This window comes from Pipistrellus kuhlii, unplaced genomic scaffold, assembly GCF_014108245.1.
Source record: "Pipistrellus kuhlii isolate mPipKuh1 unplaced genomic scaffold, mPipKuh1.p scaffold_m20_p_3, whole genome shotgun sequence".
Classification (NCBI taxonomy): Eukaryota; Metazoa; Chordata; class Mammalia; order Chiroptera; family Vespertilionidae; genus Pipistrellus; species Pipistrellus kuhlii.
This window is the reverse complement of record NW_023425529.1, coordinates 113,337,897-113,365,733: the sequence shown is the minus strand read 5'-3', so window position 1 is coordinate 113,365,733 and position 27,837 is coordinate 113,337,897. Positions and strand designations below refer to the sequence as shown.

The following is a 27,837-nucleotide window of genomic DNA, read 5'->3' as shown; positions in this document are numbered from 1 at the left end:
ATAAATATCACAGGATCTCATCATTTGTGGAATATAATGAACAATATATACTGATGAGCAAAAAGAGACCCAGAGACAGAAAAGCATCAAACAGACTGTCAAATCTCAGAGGGAAGGTGTGTGTGGGGGGGGGGGGGGGGGGGCGGGAGAAAGAAGAGGGGGATGATGAGGGAGGGAAAGAGGGTAAGAGATCAACCAAAGGACTTGAATGGATGCATATAAGCATATCCAATGGCCACAGACATTAGGGGGGGTGAGGGCATATGCTGGGGGGTGGGATTGGCCAGGAAGGAGTCAATGGAGGAAAAGGAGACATAAGTAATACTTTAAACAATAAAGAATTTAAAAAATAATAATGGGGAAAAATCAATAGAAAAAATATCCTTGGATGAGAATTAACAACAACAACAAAAATCCTGTTAGAAAAATGATACCACTATAATTTTTCTTCCTCATTTTCAGAAATTTTTTTTCACCATATATCTTTTTTCCTTACAATTAGTTAGTGAGAAGAACATCTTCAAACAAAATAACATTTTCATAGTAATTGAATTTATTATGAATAGAAAAACCGCTTAAAAAATAGATTTTCCTTGTTCACACTTACCTTGAAGGGTAGATAATAAATATCTCTGGCTTGAAATCGAGAACGGAGAGGGGGGTCTAATGGATTCCCAGAGTACCTAGGCACTGGCAAGCCCAAAGCAATCACTCGGAAATTTTCACTAACTCGAACAATCTTCCACGCATCCAGTTCTGCTTTGGTATGATCCTTAAAGAGTATGAGATCAAACATCACATCATAACTAAAACAGATTACAACTGCACAAGCTTGTAGGCTAAGAAATTTGGGCTCTGACTGCTGCGTAACCTATTTGAGAACACTCTCAAAGTCAAACTGCCAAGGAAGGAAGCAAAGTGAAAGGAGGATCAGGATGCTAAGACTGGAGTTAAAAGGAGAGGCAGTGAACATATCGAGGAACAAAGGACATGTGGGTCAGTTTCTAAGTCCAATGCAGTAACACAGAGTAACAGAGTTACGAGGGTAAGGACAATACACTGGCTCAGACCAGAGGATGTAAAAAGGTACTCCCAGAGTGCAGACTGCTAGCAGAGCAAAGCTAGCCCATGGGCCTTAAGCAGAGAATTATGTCTACCAAGGTATAATAAAAGCATTAACAAACATGTATTGAAAACTTATTACATGGTAAGCACTTTTCAAGAATTTTTCTCATTTAACTTTCACCAGGATCTAAACAGTCATTTAATTCCTTTTTATGAGTGGACCAACTGCTGTTCAGAGGAGTTATGTAACTTTCCCCTGATCCTGCAACTGGTATATGGTGGAGTTGAGAGACTGGAAACAGTACATGTTTTAGATTTCTAATCCTGGATCTGGTGCCCTATGAGCCTCTGCTTTCTCACCTAAAAAGTAGGAATGGTGCCGAAACCGGTTTGGTTCAGTGGATAGAGCATCGGTCTGCGGACTGAAAGGTCCCGGGTTTGATTCGGGTCAAGGGCATGTACATTGGTTGTGGGCACATCCCCAGTAGGGGATGTGCAGGAAGCAGCTGGTCAATGTATCTCTCTCATCGATGTTTCTAGCTCTTTATCCCTCTCCCTTCCTCTCTGTGAAAAATCAAAATTTTTTTTAAAGTGGGAATGGTATCACCAACATTATTATGGCTTTATGAAAATTAAATGTGGTTATATATATAAAAGCAACTGGTCCATAGTAGGCACCTATTAAATGCCATCCCTTACATCTGCCTGATTTTATCAATGGCTCTTCACTGAGCTCAGCTTTAGAATCTACAGAACTTACAGAGTTGATATGAATGTGTCCCACATGACAGTGTAGAAACTCTTAACATGACTCTCAAGGCCTTTCCTGGTCAGTCATGTCTGATTCTTCCATCCTTGACAACCACTTCACACCCACCCCCTCGGCCCGCCTTCCGTGACTGTGCCTGTGCCCATCTCACAACTGAGGCTCTCCAGACACATCATGCTACTTCACCAATACTGCTCCACTTGTTTGGAACACTCTTTCCACTTTGCACAGCCTAAACACAGTATTATTCAAAACTCAGCATAAAAAATATCTTCTTTAAAATGGGACCCTTTCTCATCCCCTCCTTTCATATCCCTCCACTATGTCCTATGCAAATGTCTATGATCATACATTTGTCTACTGAGTTCTTTACATGACTTTCTCTTGCTGGATGCAAGGACTCTAGCACATAACAGAACAAATAACTGTTGACTGAATGCATGAAATAATTAAAAAACATAATGAATAATTTTTTCTAACTTTACCAAAATCATGACCCTATATTTAATTAATAGAACTAACACTAACAGTATATCATATGCACTAAAAAACAAGACTCTGGATATAACCCTATCTGAGAAACCAAGAGTATAATTTTTAGAAAGCTAAATATTTCTATTTTCCACTAATCTGAAAATTATAATCAGAATATAAATAATGTTTATATAAGCCAATTGTATCTGTTTCCATAATAATATTCTACTATAATCACCTCTATGAAATCATTTAATTCTAATTTAGTATATTGAATCCAATTAGAAATAAATGGGACTTTAGTTATGCTGTTTAAATCCTTTTATCATAGAAATTATCTTAAAGTGGTGGTGTTTTGTGAAGAGATCTTGCCTATATTCTGTAAGGTTCCCATGAGAGATTCTATGAATATAGAAATTATACTTAATAAAAATTACGTATTTATACTGATGACTATATTGGAAAAAATGTAGTACGTCTTTCTCATCCTACCTATTAAAGAGGGAATATGCTAATTGACCCTCACACTGTCGCAAAGATGGCGGCACCCATAGCCAATAAGGAGGGAATATACTAATTGACTGCCTTACCATCAAAGACGATAGTGCCCACAGCCACAAGATGGCAGCAGCCAGTCCCCTCAGCCCCCCAGCCACCCAGGGCCAGCCTGAGGCACAGGCAAGCCTCAGATGGCAGCTGCACAGCCACCCAGGGCTGCCCAAGGTACAGGCAAGCCTCAGATGGCAGCTGCCCAGCCGCAAAGGGCCACCCAAGGCTCAGTTTACCAGGACCTGCCGAGGCTTGTGCTGCTGGCAGTGGCAGCAGCAGAGGTGTAATGAGGCATTGCCTTCCCCCTGAGGGCTCCCAGACTGTGAGAAGGGGCAGGCCAGCCTGAGGGACCCTGCCTCCAGGGCACTGGACCTCTAGTATATATATAAAAGCCTAAGTGACCTGCCAACTGGTAGCTATGATGGACACTGACCACCAGGGGGAAGATGCTCAATGCAGAACCAGAAATCACTGGCATGGAAACACGGAACAGACTGATCTCAAAGGAAAGGGGTGACGGGGAGAGCAGGAAGAGATTAAACAAAGATCTTACTAGAGGTCCAGTGCATGGATTCATGCACCAGTGGGTCCCTCGGCCTGGCCTATGGGGATCAGGCTGAAACCAGCTCTCCAACATCCCCTGAGAGGTCCCAGATTGCAAGAGGGCACAGACCAGGCCAAGAGACCTCACTGGTGCATGAATCCATGCACTGAGCCTCTAGTGTAATATAATATTTGATCAAAGACTTGAAGTAAACCGAACAGATATGTGGGAGAAAGCCATTCCAGAAGATTCAAGTGCTTGTGCAAAGCAACTATAAGGTAGAAGAATGCCTATCTGACATGTTTAAGATGTAGTAAAGGGAATTCTAGTAGGGCCAAGGTATCTTTTAAATACCTATTAATTTCTGTCAATATCTACTGGACTTTGCGCTTCCTGAGGCCAAGAACTGAACTTTTCTCAGCTTTATATTCCTACTACTATCTAGAAGCCATTAGGCTTTTAGTAAATAGTTGTTGAGAGATGGATAAAAGGAAGACAGGAAAGGAGAAGGAAAGGGAAGAAGAATTAAAAGAAGAAAGAAAGAGAGAGGTTAAGGAAAAAAGGAGAGGAGGGGAGAAAGGAGGAAGAGAAAAAGAAAGTTATTAGATTGGCAACATGAAGTCAAAATCTTGGATGTTTTCTAAAATGGCCAACAAATATTAGAAGAGTCTTGTAAAACTGCAAACTCGTGACCTGACTTGAGCAATTTGCCACAGATATGGGCCCCCTGAACATGCGTCCTCATTCTGATACAGTTGTGTCTTACACAACAATGGCACTATCCACAGCTCAGCAGCTATGACAGAGCAGCTGAATTTTTCTTTTCTTACCTTGAGAAGTTTGTCATAACGCTCTGCAGACATTAGGAAGCGTCCATCTTCAAGCTGCATCTCCCTATTTTCCAGCAAGTTGTTCAAAACGGGCAAAACATTCCTCTCTGCCTTTTCCAAGCCTTCCAAAACGAGAGTTCTGCCTTCTGTGGCTGCACGAACTGCACACTATTTCCAAGAAACAAAAGCAATATGAAAATATAAAAGATAGCAGAGCATGGTCCAATTTTACTCGTAATATAAATTATACTTATAGGGACTGGAAATCAGGAAAGCTGGGTTCCAGTTCTTGATTTTGCTTTGTTTGCTTAAATGACCTTAGACAAGTGATTTTTGTCTTTTTAGGCCTATTTCCTCCATTTGTAAAATGAAGAGATTAAAATAAACAATCTCTAAGGTTCCTTTCAGTTGTAATACTTCAGATAAAACCCAATGAAATACAATAGAAAACTCAGAGCTCTCTTTGAATTAGTAACATCACTAAACAAGGAAACAGAGTCTTTAACTAGAGAAGGGAAATGAAGATACAATCTGTCCTATCCATCCCACAAGCTTCTTGGGAGAATCAAATAAGCAAGGTGAGAACACATGGAGACTATCAAGGTTTTAAACAAGAGTCACATTAAAATGAATTCCAGTTTATTCTAATGTTCAAAGCTGCCAACATTACAAACTTACTAAAAATTTCTAGTGAACTCTTTTTTTCAAAAGAAGGGAGCAGTGCACAGATATTTTATGTGATCATTTCTCAAAACAGAAATTATATCAACCAGCTGAAACCGGTTTGGCTCAGTGGATAGAGCATCGGCCTGCAGACTGAAAGGTCCCAGGTTTGATTCCGGTCAAGGGCATGTACCTTGGTTGTGGGCACATCCCCAGTAGGGGGTGTTCAGGAGGCAGCTGATGGTTGTTTCTCTCTCATCAATATTTCTAACTCTCTATCCTTTTCCCTTCCTCTCTGTAAGAAATATATATATATATATATATATATATATATATATATATATATATATATGATATATATATTTTTTAAAGAAATTAGATCAACCATAAGGATCCTATCCTGCCCTTCCAACTACAGAACTTCCAGAGACCTAGTTTTCTCAGAGAAATCAGGAAAAAACACAGCAAGATCCTTCTGGACAAACCATTTCATACAACAGGTTTAACAACCCAACATGTGGACACAAAGCATTTCAAGATAAAAGCAACTGTATGACCTAAAATCAAAAACTGTCTAAGCTCCTGTCCTAGATTTGCTTCTGATTTGATAAAAGACCTAAGGCAAACAAGTATTCTGGAGGTCTGTGTCCTCATTTCCTAAATGAGAATATCCTCAAGGGGTAGGGTACGCCATGAATCAAAGCAGTAGTGGAAAAATGTTAAAAGCTGTCAAACTCATTAAAATATACATCATTATTAACATAGACATGCTTTTGTCCCTACAGAGAAGAGCACTGACTCTGAGCACACACACAAAGCTCATTTGGGTCCTGAAGGAACTGGCAAAAAGTAGACAACAGGTTGGACTTCCTAGCATTAATAGTGCCAAGACTTAGGCCCAAGTGCTGAGTCTGGACAGTAGCTCAGTAGCATGTTTGAATGACTCCAATAGGCTAATGGCACCCGAAAGTATAAAACCCTTAACCATTTCAAAATCAGACGTCAAGGCCAAAGGAGATGTGCTTGATGAGCTATCTTTATTGGGACAGACTTCCCAGTTGGAGACAGTCACTTGATCTATAATAGGAATAGCTTGACACACCAAGTTGCATTTCCTGAAGGTGAAGAGCAAGATGCAGTTAGTGGCACCTTCAAGATGGGCAGCAAGGCCAGCAGTCCACAGCCCAGGTCAAAGGCCAGTTCCGCCCTCCTTCCCAGGCTGCAGTGCTCAGTGCTAGTGCCTCCTTGCTGGTGAGAAATGGGAGTGTCCAATTGGAAGCATCACATGACAATGCACCTGCTGTAGACCACAGCAGTTTGCAAGATGAACTTGGCATGCAGGCCTTATATAATCTTGGTGATAAAAACTTTAATGCAGCAGATAATAGGTAACAGTGATTGCAATACTTTCTTGAGATAACATTTTTTTATAGAATTCGCCCTTTAAGAAACATTTGACTTTGTTTTTCCCTTTTCTGTTTCAATTATTATTCTATATTTTCTTTTGAGCATGTCTATTATTAATAGGTAGTTAATAGGATTAATAAATGCTCACGTGAATGGTTTGAGCAGTTCTGTTATTCCTTGGCATTGTTTGTACCTCATTGGAAAATGTTGATTTAAAACATTATTTTGATTAATCCTTAATTTCTTTGAATTCTCTGAATGTGCTACACGAAAGGCAAAATTGCTTACTAATGGTCTGTTACTATATAATCTTTCTTTTAGTTATTGTATTTTTTTAAATATATTTTATTGATTTTTTACAGAGAGGAAGGGAGAGAGATAGAGAGCCAGAAACATCAATGAGAGAGTAACATCAACCAGCTGCCTCTTGCACACCCCCTACAGGGGATGTGCCCGCAACCAAGGTACATGTCCTTGACCGGAATTGAACCTGGGACCTTTCAGTCCGCAGACCGACGCTCTACCACTGAGCCAAACGGGTTTCGGCTAGTTATTGTATTTTTCACTTACATGTTATCACCTGACTTTGAGGACTTATGGCTGTATACTACAATAATATAATAATTATAATATAAATATAATAATATAATACAATACTACAATAATCAAATAATAACTTCATAAAGTTTTTTGTTAATACATTTAAGTTATTAAATAGTTAATTCTCAGAGGGGTTGTACCTTTATAATGAATATCCACTCAAATACTTAATGACAGTATTTTATAATACTTTGATTTTTATTTCTCTGTACGATTTCTCTTTCTTGTGCTCAGAATGAAGATTAATAACAATTTAAATAAATATAATGAAATCCTTATTATTAAAAAGTACACATTTGAAAAGAAAAAAACATATATATATTTAATGATAGTAAGATTTAATGATAGTAAGATTCCAAAGAGCTTCAAATTACTCAAAGAAGCTACAAGTATAATATATTTAGGAAGCCAAAGAAAAAAATTTTTAATTTTACATTTCAAGTTTTTTTTACTTTAAAATATTAAAATATCAATGACTTAGGTTAGTCACTTTACCTCTCTGGGTCTCCATTTCTTTGTAAAGCTACTCTATGGTACATATTTCATTGATTATGGTGAAGATTAAATAAGATAACCTGTGGCAAACAGTAAGCCTTTTAAAAAGGATTGGCTGTTATTATTATGAATACTATCAATATTATCCATGTAGTCACTGTCATCATTTGTCATCATTATCATCATTTTTTCAGGGAAGTAGCATAATATGGTAGAAAAAAGCTAAACTCTAAAACTGGACAAATTCCACCTCTGCTATTTATCAGTTGTATGGCCATGGCCCTCTAAGGCTGTTACTTCACCTGTAAACTGCAGAAGTCACCTCCTTCCCAAGGATGTTTTGATAATTAAATGCACCTACCACACCAAAGGTCTCCTCAATAGAAGTTATGGTTATGCCCCTTGATTTTTTATTTATTTTTTTTATTTTTATTTTTTAATATATTTTATTGATTTTGTACAGAGAAGAAGGGAGAGAGACAGAGAGTTAGAAATATCGATGAGGGAGAGTCATCAATCAGCTCCTCTTGCACACCCCCTACTGGGGATATGCCCGCAACCAATGTACATGCCCTTGACCAGAATCGAACCCGGGACCCTTCAGTCCCCAAGCCGACGCTCTATCCATTGAGCCAAACTGGTCTTGGCAATGCCCCTTAATTTTTATAAATGAATTATACAATCTGCCAAACAGTTAACATTATATGAGTAGAAAAGAATTGGCCTGTGCAAGATGGCAACATGGTAAGGAGCCAAGGCCTGAGTTACTAACAGAGGCCACAGTACACACAGACAGATTTTCTCCAGTTGTGCAAGTGACAATTAGAACCTATTAGACAATGTGGCTGCAAAGGGTCTGGCGCAAGTACAAGAATTCAGCCGCTCTAAAGAGCCTGCTTCTGATGGAGATGCTTTCCAAATTCCATGTACTTAATTTATGAATGAACTTCTAAAAGATTACTTTGTAGTTTCTGCAGTGGTTACATTGGAAACCACTTTGTAGTTTCTGCAGTGGTTACATTGGAAAGTGGCTTCAGCATTCATAAATGAGATAAAGTTTACAACATAAACTTTTCTCCTACTTGCTAAAATAAGTAAAAGAAATTTAGACAAGATAAAAATATTTTCTGATCAATAACATGATTATTCAATTTATTATAAAGAATTGCTTTTGAGGACCTGTAATATTTAAACAGTACCTTTAAAAAGTGAATCCTCATTTTTTTCTATTAGTAAGAGAGAATCAAGAATAATCCAAAACAAAGATATGTACAGATATAATACCTTAATAAAAAGATGGAAAAAAAAGAATAATCCAAAACAGAGTACACGGTAATATCAGATAATTATTTAAAGTGCATCTTTATACTTAGTATTAACCATGTATATTGTACATCATGGAAATTCACAGTATTGTGTCAAACAAATTAACAAGACACAAATGTGAAAAGAGTTCCTAGCTAAAAAAGTTAAAAAAAATTATTTGAACTTCCCATCCTGATTTTCTACTCCCAAAATTAACTTGAGAATAAAGAGTGTTTCCTCACAGTTAGCCATAAACCTAAATGTTGTTTATTTGTAGCTTAGCTAATTTGTATTGATTTATATTTGAGTAATCCAAGCAATAGTATATTGACTTAAAGTCTTCCCCTCTTTAGAGTCACATGGCAATAAACAGAATAAATAACTAGAATGGCAATAAAGAAAGAAAAAAATGAGGAAAATAATCAATTTTTAAAAGATTAGAATATTGTTTGGGCTTTTTCAGGTTATTTTCTCTTCTGAGGCAAATAAAAATCTCTCATTTCTCCATTGTATCAAAATAGCAGCCATAAATTTTCATATTTCTGGTCCTTAACCAATTCTTCCAATTCTTCAATGTGTAATCTGCTTACCAAAGTAATTACATTAAAATATTTAAATTAACTTCATATCAAGTAGATAAGTTATAGCAAATATTTACATAAATGAACATGGTGTACATTTCAACTTGTTTTATATTCTGTAAGTTATCAGTACCACTCTCCTTTCCTTATCCATTCAATTCATCAACATCTTAAAGAAGCAATAGTTAATAAACATAAAAATATTCAACCTGATTAGTAATTTTTAATACAAATTAAAGCCTATCAATTTGGCAAAATATATGGAAATACTTAGTACTAACATTTTTCCTTTTGTAATTAATAGTAATCTATGCAACATGTGAATATTCTGGTCTCAGAATTTTTTTTCACTCAGTAGTTTTTTACAATTATACTTTTTTAAAAAATATATTTTATTGATTTTTTACAGAGAGGAAGAGAGAGGGACAGAGATTTAGAAACATCGATGAGAGAGAATCATCAATCAGCTGCCTCTTGCACACCCCGTACTGGGGATGTGCTCGCAACCAAGGTACATGCCCTTGACCGGAATCGAGCCTGGGACCTTTCAGTCCATAGCCCGACGCTCTATCGATTGAGCCAAACCGGTTTCGGCACAATTATACTTTTTTAAATTATAGAGTAATTGTGTGCTCATGTGATAGCTTCAAATTTAAAGAACCATGAAAATTCCTTCCTCACACCACCCCAGATGCCCAATCACCTTTCCACAGAGGTGAGCTCTATTAGCTGATTCTTGTGTTTCCTTCTGAAAATTTCCAAGGTATACACAAGTGCTTATAGATTTACTAGAGGCCCGGCACATGAATTCATGCACATGGCTGCCAGTCCCAAAGAGGGAGCTGGCCCTCGGTCCCTCTGGGAAAAGGGCTGCATCTGCCACAATCCACCCAGGGTTCCCCGTCCCAGCCTGGGTCTGAAGGCCCTAGCAGGGTCAGGAGAGGAAGTGACAGTCGCCTGGCCAGGTGTGTTAGGAATGGACACCAGACATGGGCACCACCATCAGCACCCCATCAACGCATAGTTCCTGCCTCCCTCCCTACTCTTTCCCTCGCTGCTTTGCTGTTACCGCAGCAGGCAGGCGACCCCTGGGGAAGGGAGAGCATGGGAGCTAGACAAGCCTTTGTGTAAAGGGCTGACTTTCAATAGATCTCAGAGAGTGAACAGCTCTGCTACATACAAAATCCCAACCCCAAAATAGGTCTACGAATGGCTTAGCACCAGGGACCAACGGGGGCCAGCCGGCCAAGTGGAGGGGCCACAGGAGGTTGGCTGTGGGGGTGCACTAACAACCAGGGAACAGCTCCTGCATTGAGTGTTTGCCCCCTGGTGATCAGTGCACATCATAGCAATGGTCAACCAGTGGTGCTGGTCATTCCAGTTGTTTGGTCATAATGGTCACTTAGGCTTATATATAGAGAGAGATTTTTTTCACTTATATCACAAATGGGATCATATTATATACACTATCTTGCAACTTATTTTTTTTTCATTCACATAGTCTTCTTTTCTATCACCACAAAGAGATCCATCTCATTTTTCTTAACTCTACTTACCACTTTTTATTTAGCTCCTAAATGTACATCATTATAATTTCATTTATATGATATCAAACAATACCATAATAAACATCCTTGTATATATAACTTTGCATGCTTATGTGAATAACAATTAAAGAAAAATTGCTAGAAATATAACTGCTGGGTCAAAATGTATTTTTTAAATATATTTTATTGATTATTTTTACAGAGAGAAAGAGAGAGGGATAGAGAGCTAAAAATATCGATGAGAGAGAAACATTGACCAGTTGCCTCCTGCACACCCGCTTCCGGGAAAGTGCCTGCAACCAATGCCCTTGATTGGAATCGAACCTGGGACCTTTCAGTCCGCAGACTGATGCTCTATCCACTGGGCCAAACCAGTTTTGGCTAAAATGTATCCTTTTTTTTTACATTTTACAATTTTATGTATATTGTCAATCATCTGGAATTTACTTTAAATAAACATGTAAAGCAGAGTCAGAATTGTTTTTTCTTAAATGAATAGCCAGTTGTCTTATTCACTGAAAGCATAGGATGGGATTTTTAAAGCAACAGAAACACCAACTTTATTCTTTGCAAACTTAAGGCTGGTTCCTCTCACTTCTTTGTTTTCTCTGTGTACAAGTCATTTTCTCTTAGTGTACTGGAAACTTCTTTTAGTAATAGAAACATTTGTCTTGGGTCACACTAAGCTCCCATTCCAGATGGCCTCCTTACTTAGCTATAGGGCCAAAGATAATGGGCTGTAACAGTGTTGTATTATCAATCAGTGGGCTAGGTACAAGACACCTTAACAAGCCAATTAGTTAGGAGTCGTTTATTGCATGCGGGTTCAGAGCATAATACCTTGTCAAATTCTGAATAACCACAGAAAGGAGTATTCCCTTTTTATATCCTTCTAGGTCTTTGTGTAAGTTATTTTTGCAGAGAGCTTGTAACCTTGAGTATATATCATATCTAACAAACACCTATCATATCTATACAGACATCTTGTAACCTTGGATATATAATGAATAAACACTTGGCATGAGAATATGGGAATTATTATCAGTATTAGTGTATCAGCCCCTTATAAAATGTATTCTTTACATAGATATTGATTGCTAAATTTTCTTTCAAATTGTATAAATTTATGACCTCATCAACAGCAATGCTCTTTCCTTAGCCCTTTTTCCTTATCAACAATGGACATTAACAAATTCTTTAATCTTTGCTTATCTGAGAGATGGAAGAAAAACAGCAGCTCACTATTGTTTTAATTTTTATTTTTATAAATAAAATGGACAAGCATCTTGTCACAAATGTGTTGAACACTTAAAATATTTTCTCTATAAATTGCAAAATTAGAAACTCTGTCCTTTTTTCTCTAGGTATTTTAACAAAGAACAATATTTAATATTTGAAGAAATGTATAACAAGCTTCATTATAATGTTAATAAAATATTATTTTAATTGGTAATCTGTACCTAAGAACCCCCCCCCAAAAAAAACAGTAGAAAGTAATTGAAAATTAAGAAAATGACAAATGATCTTTAGCCAACATTTTAGAACCATTAATTTTATCTGTGGTTTCTTATTTAGTACCAAACCAAAAAGGCATTTCCAAGAACAGAAACTAAAAAATATTGAAATCAAATCTGTCTAGAGAGAATACAATACAGCTACTTTTCACTATTACATGAGCTACCACTCTTTCTACTTTAAAAATCAATTCCGTATAGACATGGAGTAAACAGTCATGTGTTACAGCGTGACCAGAACTTGCCTGATCAATGTAAAAGGCCGTGCCTGCACGGATCTCTCGACGCTGTTTGAGATCAGTTTCTGTGGTGTCCCTTGACAAGGCAATGTATTCGACTTCCTGTTTGGTCAGCTCCTGCAGGGCAGAGAGTGAAATTGTTCCAAAACAAAATCAAATTTCCAACATAAGCTTTGAAGCTGACAATGCCACCATCCTACAGAAGTATATTTAAAGATAATTCTGGATTAAAATCTGTTGAGACTCAACTTTGAGAAAAATGCAATAAATTGAGCATTAATCAATGCATGTAGAGTTCTACTTTTACTGCACACCATAATTTACTACTTAATATTTACTATTTAAACAACAATAATCAAAATTAGATCTTATAAAACTTAATGTCTCCTATAGAATTTTTTTTTTAATGTCATGAAAAATAATTTGGCTAATTGGTTCTCCCAATGATAGCCATTTCTGCAAGTAATGTTCATCTTCTTCTTAAGGGTGGTTTAAATTAATTAATTCCATGAGCCAATGTTTACCAATTGTATACATTATGTTAGGTATTTTACTATGTATGAAAATAAGATATATACCAACAGTCAGAAGAGAGAGATACATACACAGCTATTCAGAAAGGAAAAAAAGAGGGGAAAAAAGGATGAAAAGGAGAGGGAAAGAAGGAAGAGGAAGAAGAGGGGGAAAAGAAATTATTTTACCCCCCAAAAAAAATCCCATATGATTTGAAAGGGAAACCATCTAGAATTCATTTCTTTTAAAATAATTTATCCATTTCTAAAATTATTTTGCTCTACATGTAATATCGATGAATAAAATTTTTTAACATTGTCCTTGATTTTATATTGAATTGAAAACAATGACATTTTCCAATTAAATAAGGCATTCAAGATGTTTTTACTAAAAAGGGAAAACTAATTTATTGGAGTATAAAGAAAAAAGTTGAATGAGCATGCTATTAATAGTCCTTAATCATAAGCTCATTCAACTTATTTCTTTATATAGTACTCCAGTAAATTACTTTATACTCCAGAAAAGGAATTTTTTTTTCTCCACCTTATCTCTGTGTGATGGTGATAAAAACATACTATTGTTTTTAATTTGTTTTCTTGAAATGTGCCAGTTGCAATGTGCCCATAAATTTAAGTATACATGGAAAGAAGGAAAAAATTTAAATAGAGAAAACACACATCATAGCAGTGATTTTTTTAAACAAGAATGAATTGCTTATGAGCACACAATTTGCAAGTAAAGTAGCAAGTTCTCTTTTTAGCAGATACCTACTTCTTATTTATGAAATCCTGTCATTCACATTGCTTCACAAAGTGATGCATGCCTTTTATCACTAAGCTAGAGGTCTGGTGCACGGATTTGTACACTAGTGGGGTCTCTCGGGCAGGCCAGCAGGGATCAGGCTGAAATGGGCTCTCTGACATCCCCTGGGGGGTCCAGTGACACATCCCAGAATCAGCACCCTCCTCTCTGGTTCTGGGTGAGTCTTCTGAGAACTACAGCTGCCAATTCACAGCAGCTCAGAAGTTCCTTGCTGAGCATCTGCCCCCTGGTGGTCAGTGCATGTTATAGCTACCGGTTGGATGGTCTTATGGTTGGACAGTTGCTCAGTCTTTTATATATATATTGTACCACCATAATAGACTGAGCTGCCACATCAAGGATATTTGCAGTCCTGACAGTTTCCTAGGACTCTGCATCAGCCAAAATGAGCACATAGTCTTCCAGCTGCTTCTGCTGCACAGAAGCAGTTTGAGCGAGCTCAGAAATAGCACCCAAGCAGCAGGTAGAGGAGGCGGCAGTGGTCTGGGTTTTTTTTTTTAATTATCTATAGTCACTTTTATATGACGTAAATGTAAGCACGACTATCAGATTATTTCTACTTAATTTCTCATTGATTCAGCAGGCTTCCCCTCAAATTTTTGCCTTTATAGACCTCCTTTTCTGTGGCTATTACTAAGGTAAGCATAGTACCCACTGCAGAGTTTGCGAGGCAGCTTAGGCTGGTAAGTTTTCTTAGGTGCATTTCCACATCCTAAAGCTGCCTCAGATCTATTTCACAATTTAAATTTTATTTTATTTTAACATAAAGACATCACCTTATAAACTTATGTTGCATTTTTAACCAAGAAGATTCCTAAAATCTCCTACCCCTTCTCATTCTACATTCCTTCCAAACAAGCTTCCAAGTCTTGCCAGAATCAAAACAAAGTGAGATATTATAGGCTTTGCAATTGAACAGGTGGAAAGTGCACATCTTAAAATGAAAGAGGTTCTAAAATTTGAATTCTCAATAGCTAGCTCTGCATTGTTAAACAAGACAGATTTGCCTTGTCTGTTAATAAAGTGAGGATAGAGGATTATACCTCACAAACTGGTTCTAGGAACAAAAGATATGAGATGTATGGGCTAGAGGTACTTAAGTTCTGAATTGCTCATTGTATTATCATTCCTGTCCTACATGATTTTGTGAGCAACAAAATAATTTTACCAGTGACATAAAAGAGTACACAAAGTATATTTCAACAGCATACTAACAAATTAATATTGAGAACACAAGGAAGATTTAAGAATGATTTTTCTCTTCACCCAGAACAAAACAACTTCATTTGATAACATTCTTCCTTGAATCACAATGCCTATTAATGAAGACAAATAGAAAGAAGTCTTGTAATATTTTTTGTTTTGGATTGTAAATTGAGTACTTCAACTCATGTCACAATATACTTATAGGACTACAAACATTTAAAAAGGATAACATGTCAGAAAGGGACATAATATGAGAGTTGAAGTCTAGCTCCATCATTTCCTAACTGAAGAGAGCTTGAGTGAGTTATTTAATGAACTTGTTTTCTCATCTATTTAAAAAAAAAGAGAGGACATATAACACATGAGATAGTCTACAAACCCTAGACTCTCTTTCTAAAGACCATAAACCAGTAATATCAAAAAGTCAAGAGAATTATTTGGCCTTTTAAAATGTGGATCTAAGATAAGAGAATGTTCCCTAAGTATTATAAAAATAAGTTTTGTTTTGTAACCTCAGAGTGAATTTGTATTTCCTTTCCACTGGAAGTGGAGAACTTTCTAGCTATAACAAAAATTTGCTAAAGCTATGAAAAGTAATACATTTGCTTCACAAATAACTTATTCCAAACTCTTTGTAAACAAATCAGTCTCCCACATTAACAATTTTTTCCAGTGATATTTTTATAAATCCTTAATCTTAATTAATTTCCCAACATAACTTATCAAAGTTAAAACCCTTAGGAATGTACAAGAATTGAGTGCTCACCAGGTACTGCATAGCAACGGCGCGTCGAAGAGGCCCAGGAGGTCCTATTAGAAAGACATCCTGCCCCAGAAGATCCTTCTGCATTATCCATCTTAGATGCTGAATTACAGATTGAGCCAGAGAATCTGAAACTTTAAATGGAATAGGGGGATATAAAGTGAAATGCAGATCAAACTACTACATATAATATAAACCTCCAAGCAATCAATGAAAATTGTATATTAAAATACATACACACATGCATATACACATACATTGATACATACACATGGTGAATTTTCACAGTGTTTTACAATAAAAACATCATTATCAATATTAAAACAGGATAAAGTTTATGATATCACAAAGAGGTACATAACACTTAAAAGCTTATAAGAACATTTGAACACTCATCTATAAGTGTCACTAAAGGAATGAAAGTGATTTTCAAGTATGATATGAAGAATAGTATCTTATTTTTCTCACTTTTATAGTCCACCCCTTTTAGAACAAAATGATGAAATCATCCCAGACGATTAATGATTATTATAGTCTTTTGAAATTTAAGAAAACTATATTATAACTTAGCAATGAGATGTGAGATCTCACACTTCACAGATAAAAAGTTTTATGAAAACTTAAATGCCTTCCTTAGAATTTGTTTCTTCTTCTATACCAACTCTTTTGGGAATAGAAGATTACTCCATTCAATACCCTTCTAAGTCTACTATTAAATCACCCATCAATCTATTTATCTTCTGCCTAAGCATCTTCTGAAATGTTTGAATTAATACAATTAATTTGTGTTTGCTCATTTGTAAATTACCCAGTGAACCAGCAGGTGTATTCCTAAGTATATAAGAAAAACTCTCACTTTTGTACATTAGGGGACACATCATAGCAGTGTTATTCAACATAAAATTGGAGGTAGGAGATGGATAAAACACACACAATGAAATGTTATATAATAACAAAAACAGAATAACCTACCACTACTCCGAACAATATGTTTAACTCTTAAAAGGTATAATATTGAGTGAAGAAAGTAATTCTCATAATAAATCACATTTGGTACTATTTTGATAAAACTCAATAAACTAGCAAATTGAATTCATTAAAAATATACATATATACAATGAAACAGTGCTTGTTAAAGCAAAAATACAATAAATGATAAATTTAAGAAAATTGATATCTGGGCATGGAATCAGCTTCTCATTGTTTCAATAGTATTGGTAATATTTTTCCTTCTTTTACCTCCCCTCAATAATAATGATAATAGTTATAATTTATTGCATTCTTGTCAAGTGACAGGTAAAAATACATATGATTTTTCATACAGTGTCTCATCTGGATATTACAACATACAGTATGTAAGGATACAGACCTGAACTGAACTGCTCAAATCTTACTTCTGCTTACTAGCTATGTAACCTTACTTAGCTATTTAAAACCTCTGTGCTCAGTTTCTCCAACTGTATAATAGAGATGATAAATGAACTGAGTTGTTATGAAGATTGAATCAGCATTTAGAAGTGTCTGGTAATAGTAACTACCATATAAGCATTTGTTAAATCCTCATTACCCTTTGTCCACAGATGATAAGTGCATAAACCAAGAGTTAGACCTAAACTGTTTGAGTCCAAAGCTTGCATTCCAGCCATATGTCCAATTGCCCTTCCAAAATCTTTTTAAAGGCTCTCCCTTCAGGTCCAATATTTCCCCTATAAGTGAGGACCTCAGCAGGCTCCATTAAATTTAGTAGACTTGCTTTTCTGGACATTAATACTATTTATTGGATTTTGGTGATAGCAATAGCATATTTACTCCTTTTATTAAAATTTTAAATTCATTTTGTTGTTTATATTATGTTATGAAAGGACCCACTTCTCAAAAAAAAAATCCCATTTCCACTTATATTTTAGTAGAGTGTATTTTGTCAAAGAAAATATTTGTCAGGAAATTGCATTAAACCTCTGAGAGAAAGCATTACGTACCGCTGTGTGGTGTCTGTGGTGTATTTTACATTAATGCTTAAAACTAGCTGTATTTTTAGCATAGCCTCAAGAAGGCGTGAGTCATACTTAAAAGCATTCCAGAAATAGAAACAAGATGTAAGACTGTACATTAGGAACATCTGCAAAACAAGCTGCCAAACTGCCATGCATAACCTCATATAAACACAGCCCAGTGCATGAGAGAAATCCCCAACCTCAATGTTTTCAGGCACAAGATGCTACCTTCTAGGAGTCCACATAGTAATAAAATTATATCAGAATAATACCAGAGAGCTTGATCCTATATTCTATAATTTCCTTTGCTATGTAAGAATAAAACATCTGGTTCATATTGAGGTAAAAGCCTTATTCAATTCCTAGCCAATACTTATTTCAAAAAAATATGTACTATTTTGTTGAGGCATATTCAAGGACTTTAAAATAATTCTACTAAAGGTATATAAATTATAATTTTCTCCCTCCACAGACTCAAATTTGTGATATATGTATTAAAATTTCAGAAAATTATGCAGAGTTCAAATTCTATTATAACAAATCCTTCAAAACTAGTGAAGTTTTCTTACTGTCCCAAGAGACAACACAAAATACCATAATGGAAAAAAAAAAGTCTTTGAAGCAAAACAGACCAAATTGTGATTTCTCATTCTGTCCTTTACCAATATTCTTGGACAAATATTCTGAATCTTCTGGGTTTATCTAAGGTTCCTAATTTTCAAAAGATAGGGAAAATGGTTACTTCGCATGGTTATTGTGAGGATCAGAGGGAAAGCCCCTCATCCAGCCCTCCAGTCAGTAAGAGCCAAGTACGGAAGGGGATTAAAGAGACTGATCATACCAAGAGCTAACAAGAATATGGAAAAACTATAACTCTTTCTTGTTACTGATAGAAATATAAAATAATACAACCATTTCGGAAAACAGAATGACAGTTGCTTAAAGTTCAATACTTATCATATGTAATATAGCCATTCACTACTAGCTATTTACACATACAAAGAGAAAGCATATGTGCATACAAAGAATTGTACATGAATGTTTAGAGCAGCTTTATTTCAGGATCCTCAAAATGGTAACAATAATTTCTATCAACAAGTAAATGAATAATCAAATTTCAATATTTCCATACCATGGAATACTGCTCAGCAATAAAAGGAATGAACTATTAAGACATGTAACATGGAAAAATCTCAAAAAAAGTATGCTGAGTAATAGATACTAGAAAAAAGGGGAATATATTGTATGATTCCATTTATATAAAGTTTTTAAAAATCCAAATAAATCTATAAGCAAATAAATTATTCCCAGAGAATATAGGAACTAGGAATATTATAATGGTACAAGTAAACTTTGGGGAAGTAATAAATTTAACCAATATTTTTATTATAGTAACTAGAGGCCCAATGCATGAAATTCGTACATGAGGAATGGGAGGTGTTCCTCAGCCCAGTTTGCACCCTATCCAATATGGGATCCCTCTCACAATTCAGGCCTGCTGGCTCCCAACTGCTTCTGCCTGCCAGCTTGATCACCCCCTAACCACTTCCCTGCCAGCCTGATCAACGCCTGACTGCTTCCCTGCCGGTCGATTGCAACTAACTGCCCTCCCCAGTGACCTGGCCACCCCTAACTGCCCTCCCCTGCCAACTTGGTCGCCCCTAACTGCCCTACCCTGCAGGCCTGATCACCCTCAACTGCCATCCCTTTCAGCCCTGGGTCCCCCCAACTGCCCTGGCCTTGAGGCCTGGTGCCCCCCAACTGCCCTGCCCTGCAGGCCTGATCACCCCCCAACTTCCCTCCTCTGCCAGCTTGGTCACCCCTAACTGCCCTCCCTGCTAGCCATCTTGTGGTGGCCATCCTGTGTCCAAATAGGGGTTGCCATCTTTGACCACATGGGAGTGGCCATCTTGTGTGTTGGAGAGATGGTCAATTTGCATATTACTTCTTTATTATATAGGATGTTTCATTATTATATACATATGCCAAAATTTAGAAAATTTTACATTTGAAAGATATGAAATTTATTATATGTAATTTATATTTACTCACATTTATATTTATATTTATCTCACATTATTAAAAAATATTAGAATAATGCTTTAAAATTTAACAATGTTTATTATTTGACTTACAAATGATTGTGTTTTATCCCTTATGTTTTTTAGTGTTTTACAAATATTATATTGACTGTTTTATTTTTGTAATAGGAACAAAAGTTTTTTTTAAAAAACTATATTGCAAAATAATAATAGCCAGACTGGAAGTAGGGGAGAACTGTGATAGAGAAAGTAGCAATATAATAGGTGACATATGTTAGGATATTTTGACTGAAAATTAGATCACAAAATACCCAAAGTTAAATTTGCAACTCAGCCTTCCAAAGTGCTTATCTATAAGGTGTTGCTAAAATAAAATAATTTCTAAAGACCTATTTGTTGGTCTTAGTACTCATGACAAGATGTTGACAACCAAAGCTGTAAAATGAAACCAAGGAATGACCTTTGGTTATAAACATTATCTCAGAAGAACCAGGAATTTTCAGGACCTGTCAAATGAGTCCAAATTCTTTAAACATAAAATATGAACTTTCTATTTTTATAAGTCAGATTACAAAAAAAGCAATGAAAACATAATGAATGTATTCATTACTTTGAAAGAAGTTTCATTTTAAACATGGATTTTTTATTAGATTTGGCTAATACATATTTATCATAAGAAAAAAATCCAAAATATACAAAAAATTATTTTATTTATTTATTTTTTATATATTTTTATTGACTTCAGAAAAGAAGAGAGAGGGAGAAAGAGACAGAAACATCAATGAGGAGAAAAAATCCTTGATTGGTTGCCTCCTGCATGTCCTCTAGTAGGGATTGAACCTGAAACCTGGGCATGTGCCCTTGACCAGAATCAATCCCGGGACCTTTCAGTCTGCAGGCCAACACTCTATCCACCAAGCCAAACTAGCTAGGGCTATGTAAAAAAATTTTAAATGATCTATTTTTAACATCTCCTATTCTTAATCCCACTCCTAAGGCAATACCCCAGAAGGAAATAAAAGTTTAAGAGCATGAAGTATATCCTTCAACACTTCTCTCTGAATATAGAATACCTGTAAAAAGTTTGGAAAAAAAATTTTTTTTAATTATATCAGACTTTATATACTACTCTACAGTCTGCAATTTTTGTTTAACAATATCACATGGACAGCCTCTTCGTTGTCTAATCTTTTTAAATAGCTGCAGAAAATAACACGATATAGGTATATATCAGTCATTGCTCTTTATTTTCAATATAAGTTGCAAATATGTTTCCAGCTTGTTGCTTAACTTATAGCACTTCTAATATCATTTTCTTTCATCTCTTTTTTTTAAAATAAATCTTTATTGTTCAGCTTATTACAATTGTTCCTCCTTTTTACTCCCATAGCTCCCCTCTATCTGGTTCCCACCCCACCTTCTGCCCTTACCCTCCCTCTTCCCCCCGCCACTGTCCTCATCCATAGGTGTACAATTTTTGTCCAGTCTCTTTCCACACCCCCCATATCCCTTCCCACCCCACCCCACCCCTGGAGAATTGTCAGTCCACTCCCTTTCTATGCCCCTGATTCTATTATATTCACCAATTTATTCTGTTCATCAGATTTTTTATTCACTTGATTTTTAGATTTGCTTGTTGATAGATATGTATTTGTTGTTCATAATTTTTATCTTTACCTTTTTCTTCTTCCTCTTCTTAAAAAATACCTTTTAGCATTTCATATAATACTGGTTTGGTGGTGATGAATTCCTTTAGCTTTTCCTTATCTGTGAAGCTCTTTATCTGACCTTTAACTCTGAGTAGAGTAATCTTGGTTATAGGTTCTTACTATCCATCACTTTGAATATTTCTTGCTACTCCCTTCTGCCTGCATAGTTTCTGTTGAGAAATCAGCTGACAATCATATGGGAGCTTCCTTGTCGGTAACTATTTTTCTCTTGCTGCTTTTATTATTTTCTGTTTGTCTATTGCTCTTGGCTTTTAATTATGGTGTGTCTTGGTGTGGTCCTCTTTGGATTCCTTTTGTTTGGGGTTCTGTGTGCTTCCTCGACTTGTAATTCTATTACTTTCACCAGGTGGGGGAAGTCTTCTGTCATTATTTCTTAAAATAGGTTTTCAGTATCTTGCTCTCTCTCTTCTTCTGGCACCCCCATAATTCTGATGTTGGTACACAGAAAACCAGCCATGTCCTCAGTTGTCAGCCCACTCTTACACTATCTTCATATTTTTGGGTTCTTTTTTCTTTTCTTTTTTCCCAGGTTGAGTGTTTTTTGCTTCTTTGTATTTCAAATCTTTGACTTGATTCTTGTGATCCTCTAGTCTGCTGTTGGATCTCTAGATATTATTTTTTAATCCAGTCAGTGTATGCTTAATTTCTAGTTCGTCCTTTTTCATATCCTCAAGGGACTCACTAAATTTATCAGCCTTTTCTAGAAAATTCTTGAGTAACCTTATAACTGTGGTTTTGAACTCTATATCCAATAGTTTGCTTTCCTCCATTTCCTTCATTTGTGACCTGTTTGTCTCTGCATTTTGGTTGCTTGCCTGAGTTGACAGAGTGGCTTTGTGTGCTAGGTGTCCTATAAGGCCCAGTGGCTCAGCCTCTCCTATTACCTGAGACACTCTTGGTGCACCCCTTTGTGGTCTGTATGCACAGTCTTGTTATAGGTAAGCTTTGATTGTTGTTGGTATCATTGGGAGGAATTGACCTCTAGGCCAATTGACTGTGAAGATCACCTGCATCTAGGATGGGAGAACTTCTGTGCTGGAGACACCCTTATGAGACAAGACTTGCTTCACTGGGGCTTTGGTGCTCACTGAGTCGGCCCCCTGAGTGTGTCCCTTATGGATCTGAGGAGTTGTAATCTGGATGGTCCCCTCAGACCCCTGGGTACACTGGCTCTTGGATCTCCAAGGAGGTGCTAATTTAGCCTCTGCCTGAGGCTACCCAGCAGGAGCTACAGAGATCTATAGATTCCTCTTTTTTGTTTGGGTTTTGGAGGTGCCCAGATGAGACACAGCAGTGAAGCAATGCAAGCTATTGTGGGGCCTTTGGCCTTCTTTTGGATGTTCTGAGTCTCATTAGGTAAGTTTAGAATTCAAAGAACCAAGCCATTTAAATGCAAAAGCCTCTGCGCTCAGCTTGGATGGGGCAGAGTCTCAGGGTAGAGTAAGTAGCAATGGCTTCATGGGGCGGGATCTCAGGGCAGAACAAACCACAATGGCTTCCTGTCAGCTCTGCCTTAAGAGGTCCCTGGGTCTCAGTGCCCTGTGGTATTCGCTGCAAGCACCTGTGAGAGAAAGCTGCCCTCGAGTTTTGCCCACTGCCAGACAATCCAGTTTCTCCCCATATGAGAGAGTCCCCAGAGTCTCATCCAGAACTGGAGTTCAGAGCAGTAGGGAGATTTGTCTTCCTCCCGAATGAGAAAACCAGCCGTGTCCTCAGTTGTCAGCCCTCTCTGCGCGCACCTCAATACCTCTGCCTTCCACAGCTCCTGTGAGTCTCAGTGTGCTTTTCTCTTTCTTTAGTTGTAGAATTTACACTTACCCAGCCTTCCTGTGGTTCTGAATGATGTCCATTTTGTTTTTTAGTTATAGTTTGGAAATTGTTGTGCGAGGCAGCAGTTCAGGTATTTACCTATGGCGCCATCTTAGTTTTCTCCTCCAATCATTCCTCTTGATTCACTCAGCTTCTAGTTTTTGTCACTACCAAAAATGCTGCAATATATGTTGTGTACAAATATCCTCTTTTATGTGATTTTTTTCTTAATGGATAGACCCTAAAGAGAGACTTCTACATCAATAGCTATTAGCATATTATTTTCCAAAGAGGTTACATTTATGCCAGCAATGTATGAAAATGCCATTTATCTGCAACCTTGTAAGTACCAAGCATTACAATACTTTTAAATTTTGACCCACGTTACACATAAAAAGTTCTATCTTATTGTGTAACTAGGGTTTCCTGTGGCTTTCTCCAACACCCCGCCTGCTTCCCACCCTACCTGCTTCCCTCCCTTTGCTGTCTCCCCACTTGCTTCTCCACAGCTTCACTCCCTTCTGCAGCGTTTGGTTTCCTTCTATGCTTTCTTAAGTCTTTGCTCTGTGCCTGGATATGCAAATTAATCACCATCTTGGTTGGGTTAGTTTGCATACTCACTCCTGATTGAATGGTGGGCATGGCTTGTGGGCGTAGCAGAGATACAATCAATCTGCATGTTTCTCTTTTATTATATAGGATTTGTATCTCTCTAACTATTAACCATTGTTATAACATATGTTTATGCATTTATTGTCCACTTGGACTTTATTTCCTGTGGCATGCCTACTTAAATCCTTTGCCTGTTTTCTACTGGATCACATGATGTTTCTCATCAATTTGTAAGGATTGTATGTATTATATATACATTAAAAATGTGATTTTTGAGTTACAGGTTTACTGCTTGAAGTCATTTTCTCTTTAAACAATGTCATAAATGGTGACTGAATTACCAGGTGGACCCAAAGAAGCCTATATAACATATTAAAAAGCTCAAAAATTGTATGTCTTCAATGAAAGTTGCAGAAAACAAGTTATTCAACAGGAAAGAAAAAGCTTAACACCGAAAAATGTTAAGCTATTTTGAATATGGTGCCTGGGAAAAAGAAGTCTGAAGAAAAGTTAGGCACTGAATAAAGACTGCAGTAGAGACTCTAGAGTAGGGGTGTCGAACTCAATCAGAGAAGGGGCCAAAATCTAATATCCAGCCTAAATCGCGGGCCGAATGGTTTACTGAACAGTCATAAACTGTCATATTGATGGAAACGCAGCGGAGTGCAGTGATGACAGCGCGGTGCGGGCCACATTGCAAGGCCTGGCGGGACGGATTTGGCCCGCGGGCCTTGTGTTTGACACATGTGCTCTAGAGGAAACTTCTGGCCACCTTAAAGGGTTTTAAAGTGATGGATTCTTTTGATGGAACTCTTCCTTTTGAGGGCTCTATTTTTAAAAATACATCTAAAGAAATCTCAAAGGAAATCCTTTCCTCAAATTCTAGTATAATGAGAGGCAATTAGTGAAACCATTAAAAATAAGGTAAAGCTTAAAGATTGGAGGCCTTGTTTCTCAGACTGTTTTTCAAGCTCTGACTCTATTAAGTAAAAGAATCTTAGCCACACCTTCCAAGAGGCCATCTGTGTAACCTTCGTCACTAATTCATTACAGCTGACAAGTGCTGCAATGGCTGTTCCACATCATCTACATTTACACAAAAATGATAATTTTTTCAATAGTGTTGTCATTTATGATGCTTATAAGTTTTTCAAACCTCTTTAAATTATTTATCAATATAAACTAAAGACAAAGGATACCCCCCCAAAAAAAAACAAAAATGAAACAAACAAAAAACACACAATTCAACCTGTTGACTTTATACCAAAACATTTTAAAAGCAGTTTTGTAATTCTTGCAAAATATCTTTGTGGGCCCTAACTGCCTGGATAAGAGTCAGTGTGTCCAGTAAAACTTAAATGACCTCACATATAATTAATCCACAGACTGCAACAAGGAAGTTATATAAGGAAGTTGAAATATTTCAGAGGTCAGGTTTAAAGTCATCTATTGAACACAGCTATCCAGGAGCACAACCTCATAAGGCAAACCTGGAAGAAATGCCAACTTTGATAGTTTAACTTCAAGCACAAAAACATGAAGGAAATCTCTTATCAAAAGCTGTCAATTTCATCTAAGCGATAAGATTCATACAAAAGAAAAGAAAAGCTTTAATTATCCACTTCAAAACTTGCAAGTGAGAGACCAGGGGCTAAGATGATAAGTGAAAGTTATAACAGTCCAGGCAGAAGGTGAAAAAAACTAAATACTAAAAAACTGAAGAGCAATCCAACTCCTGTGTCCACTACGTGCCAGGCACTGGACTATAGAGATACTGGAGACAGAAAAGATGGCCTGTCATGCCCAACACTGTGAAAACTGACTATAAAATATAAGCATTCATTATCTCAATGAGACAGTTCACCAATTGAAAAAATTTTACTTTGATGAGGTAATATGCTTTCCTGGGGTTTTTAATAAAATTTCAGACTTCCACTTACGAATATTTCCAGTCTACAGTATCAGCCAGGTCAGTTAGAAGGATTTCTACCCTTCATTTATCAGTGTTTCCCAAACTTTTGACATATGTGTACCCTTTCTATAATTTTCATAACGCTGAGTACCCCTCATACTCATGAGAACGTAGAATTAGGCATAGCTAAGCATGGTGCAGTGCATATCCCCACCAAACTCCGGTGCAATGCGTACCCCCACCAAACTCTTCCCGTTTACCACACTTTGGGAAACACTGATTTAGATAGATGTTAAATATGAATATCAAAGTTCATATTTCAACATTGTGATTTTCATTTCTTCATTACTAAAAGACAATAATGAGTTTCAGTGCTACAAATACCAACTTTGATAAAGACAGAAACAAATAGCACTGCCAGGCCTCTGCTATACCAATATTTTTTCAATAACTTTTCACACTTAATTCTAAAAGAGTTTGTTTCACACTCCAGGAGATATTTTATTTTGATTTTTGTTTGTTTTTGTTTCCCCCCTTATCCCCAGAAGTTATTTTAAAAAATAGTAGCCAAAGACATTGAGACAGACTATGAAAGGAAAATCAAACTGAAGTCAGGAAATTTAGATTTTGCTACTAATTAATGAGTCTTCGGACCACTTTCTCATGGTCCTACCTTCCTAGCTATGAAAGGAGTTTCAGAGAGAATAATAATTGCTAAAATTCCTTTCCTTAACCAGTCTATCATTTTATGTTTCATTTCAAAATATTAAATATCCAAAAGGCAAAAAGCTAAATTGAAGCATAAATATATGAAGGAAAGCAATGTATTATCAAAGTTTAACAGAATGCCATTTCCAAAATATTTTTTAAATATCTCCAAGAGAGGAGAAAAAAATCCATCAAAATTTTCTAATAACCAAAACCTATAATTTCTAATCAATCATATACTAGCAAACAAAAGACCTATAATTTTCCCATTGGGAAACTGTCCCCAAGAGAAGGCAGAAATAGTTAAAAGAATACAATGTTTTAACTTAATACAGTAAACAGATGTAAAAAATATGTTGTAGTATGCAATACAATATACCTATCCAACCAATATATAGCAACCACGTAATACTTATGCGAAAGCATAATATTTAGTTGATTTAGCTCAGCCACTATTTCAAATTAAACAAACTCCTAAACAGTCTTTTTCTAACAACTGGGCACAGTTGTTCATAAGACAAACTATGTAACAACCTACTACTGGGTAAAACATAAGACATGCACCATTATCTTTTTGCTGTTGTAGTTGTTAATCCTCACCCAAGGATATTGATATTTTTCCAGTTGATTTTTTTTTTTTTTTTGAGAGTGAAAGGGAAGTGGGGGGGTGAGAGAGAGAGAAAGAGAAACATCAATGTGAGATAGACTCATCAATTGGTTGTCTACCACACCCATTTCTAGGGCCAGGGATGGAATCTGCAACCCAGGTACATGCTCTTGACTTACAATCGAACCTGAGACACTGCGGTGTAATGACTGACACTCTCACTAGAGCCACACTAGGTGGGCTGCACCATCATCTTGATATACAAAAAATAAAAGATAAGGATACTTATCTTGTGAATATGGTAGGAATAATAATGAATGAATAGCAAGCACAGAAAATGCAAATTGGTGCCTATGGACCATCCAACTGCTTTCAATATAAACTCTCTTCAGACAAATTTCAAATGGCAACACAAAAAAAAGTGAAACTTTTTTTATTATATAAAAAACAGTAATAAAAATTGAAAATAACCAAAATGGGGTTTTGGTGACAATTTATGGGAGTTTTCCTATATTTAAAAATAGATATCTTTTACAC

At 36.5% G+C, this 27,837-nt stretch overlaps 1 protein-coding gene across 1 annotated transcript in view; it reads right to left on the bottom strand.

The window, feature by feature from the left end:
• The window catches only part of VWA8 (von Willebrand factor A domain containing 8), a 341,016-nt gene that overhangs the window by 285,330 nt on the left and 27,849 nt on the right, over positions 1 to 27,837 (bottom strand). Inside the window, exons 3-6 of the mRNA XM_036454732.2 lie at positions 15,890 to 16,020; positions 12,589 to 12,699; positions 4,232 to 4,399; positions 608 to 772 (exon numbers count right to left, since the gene is read on the bottom strand). Coding sequence (XP_036310625.1) covers positions 608 to 772; positions 4,232 to 4,399; positions 12,589 to 12,699; positions 15,890 to 16,020 — 575 coding nt within the window. The remainder of the gene's footprint in view (positions 1 to 607; positions 773 to 4,231; positions 4,400 to 12,588; positions 12,700 to 15,889; positions 16,021 to 27,837) is intronic.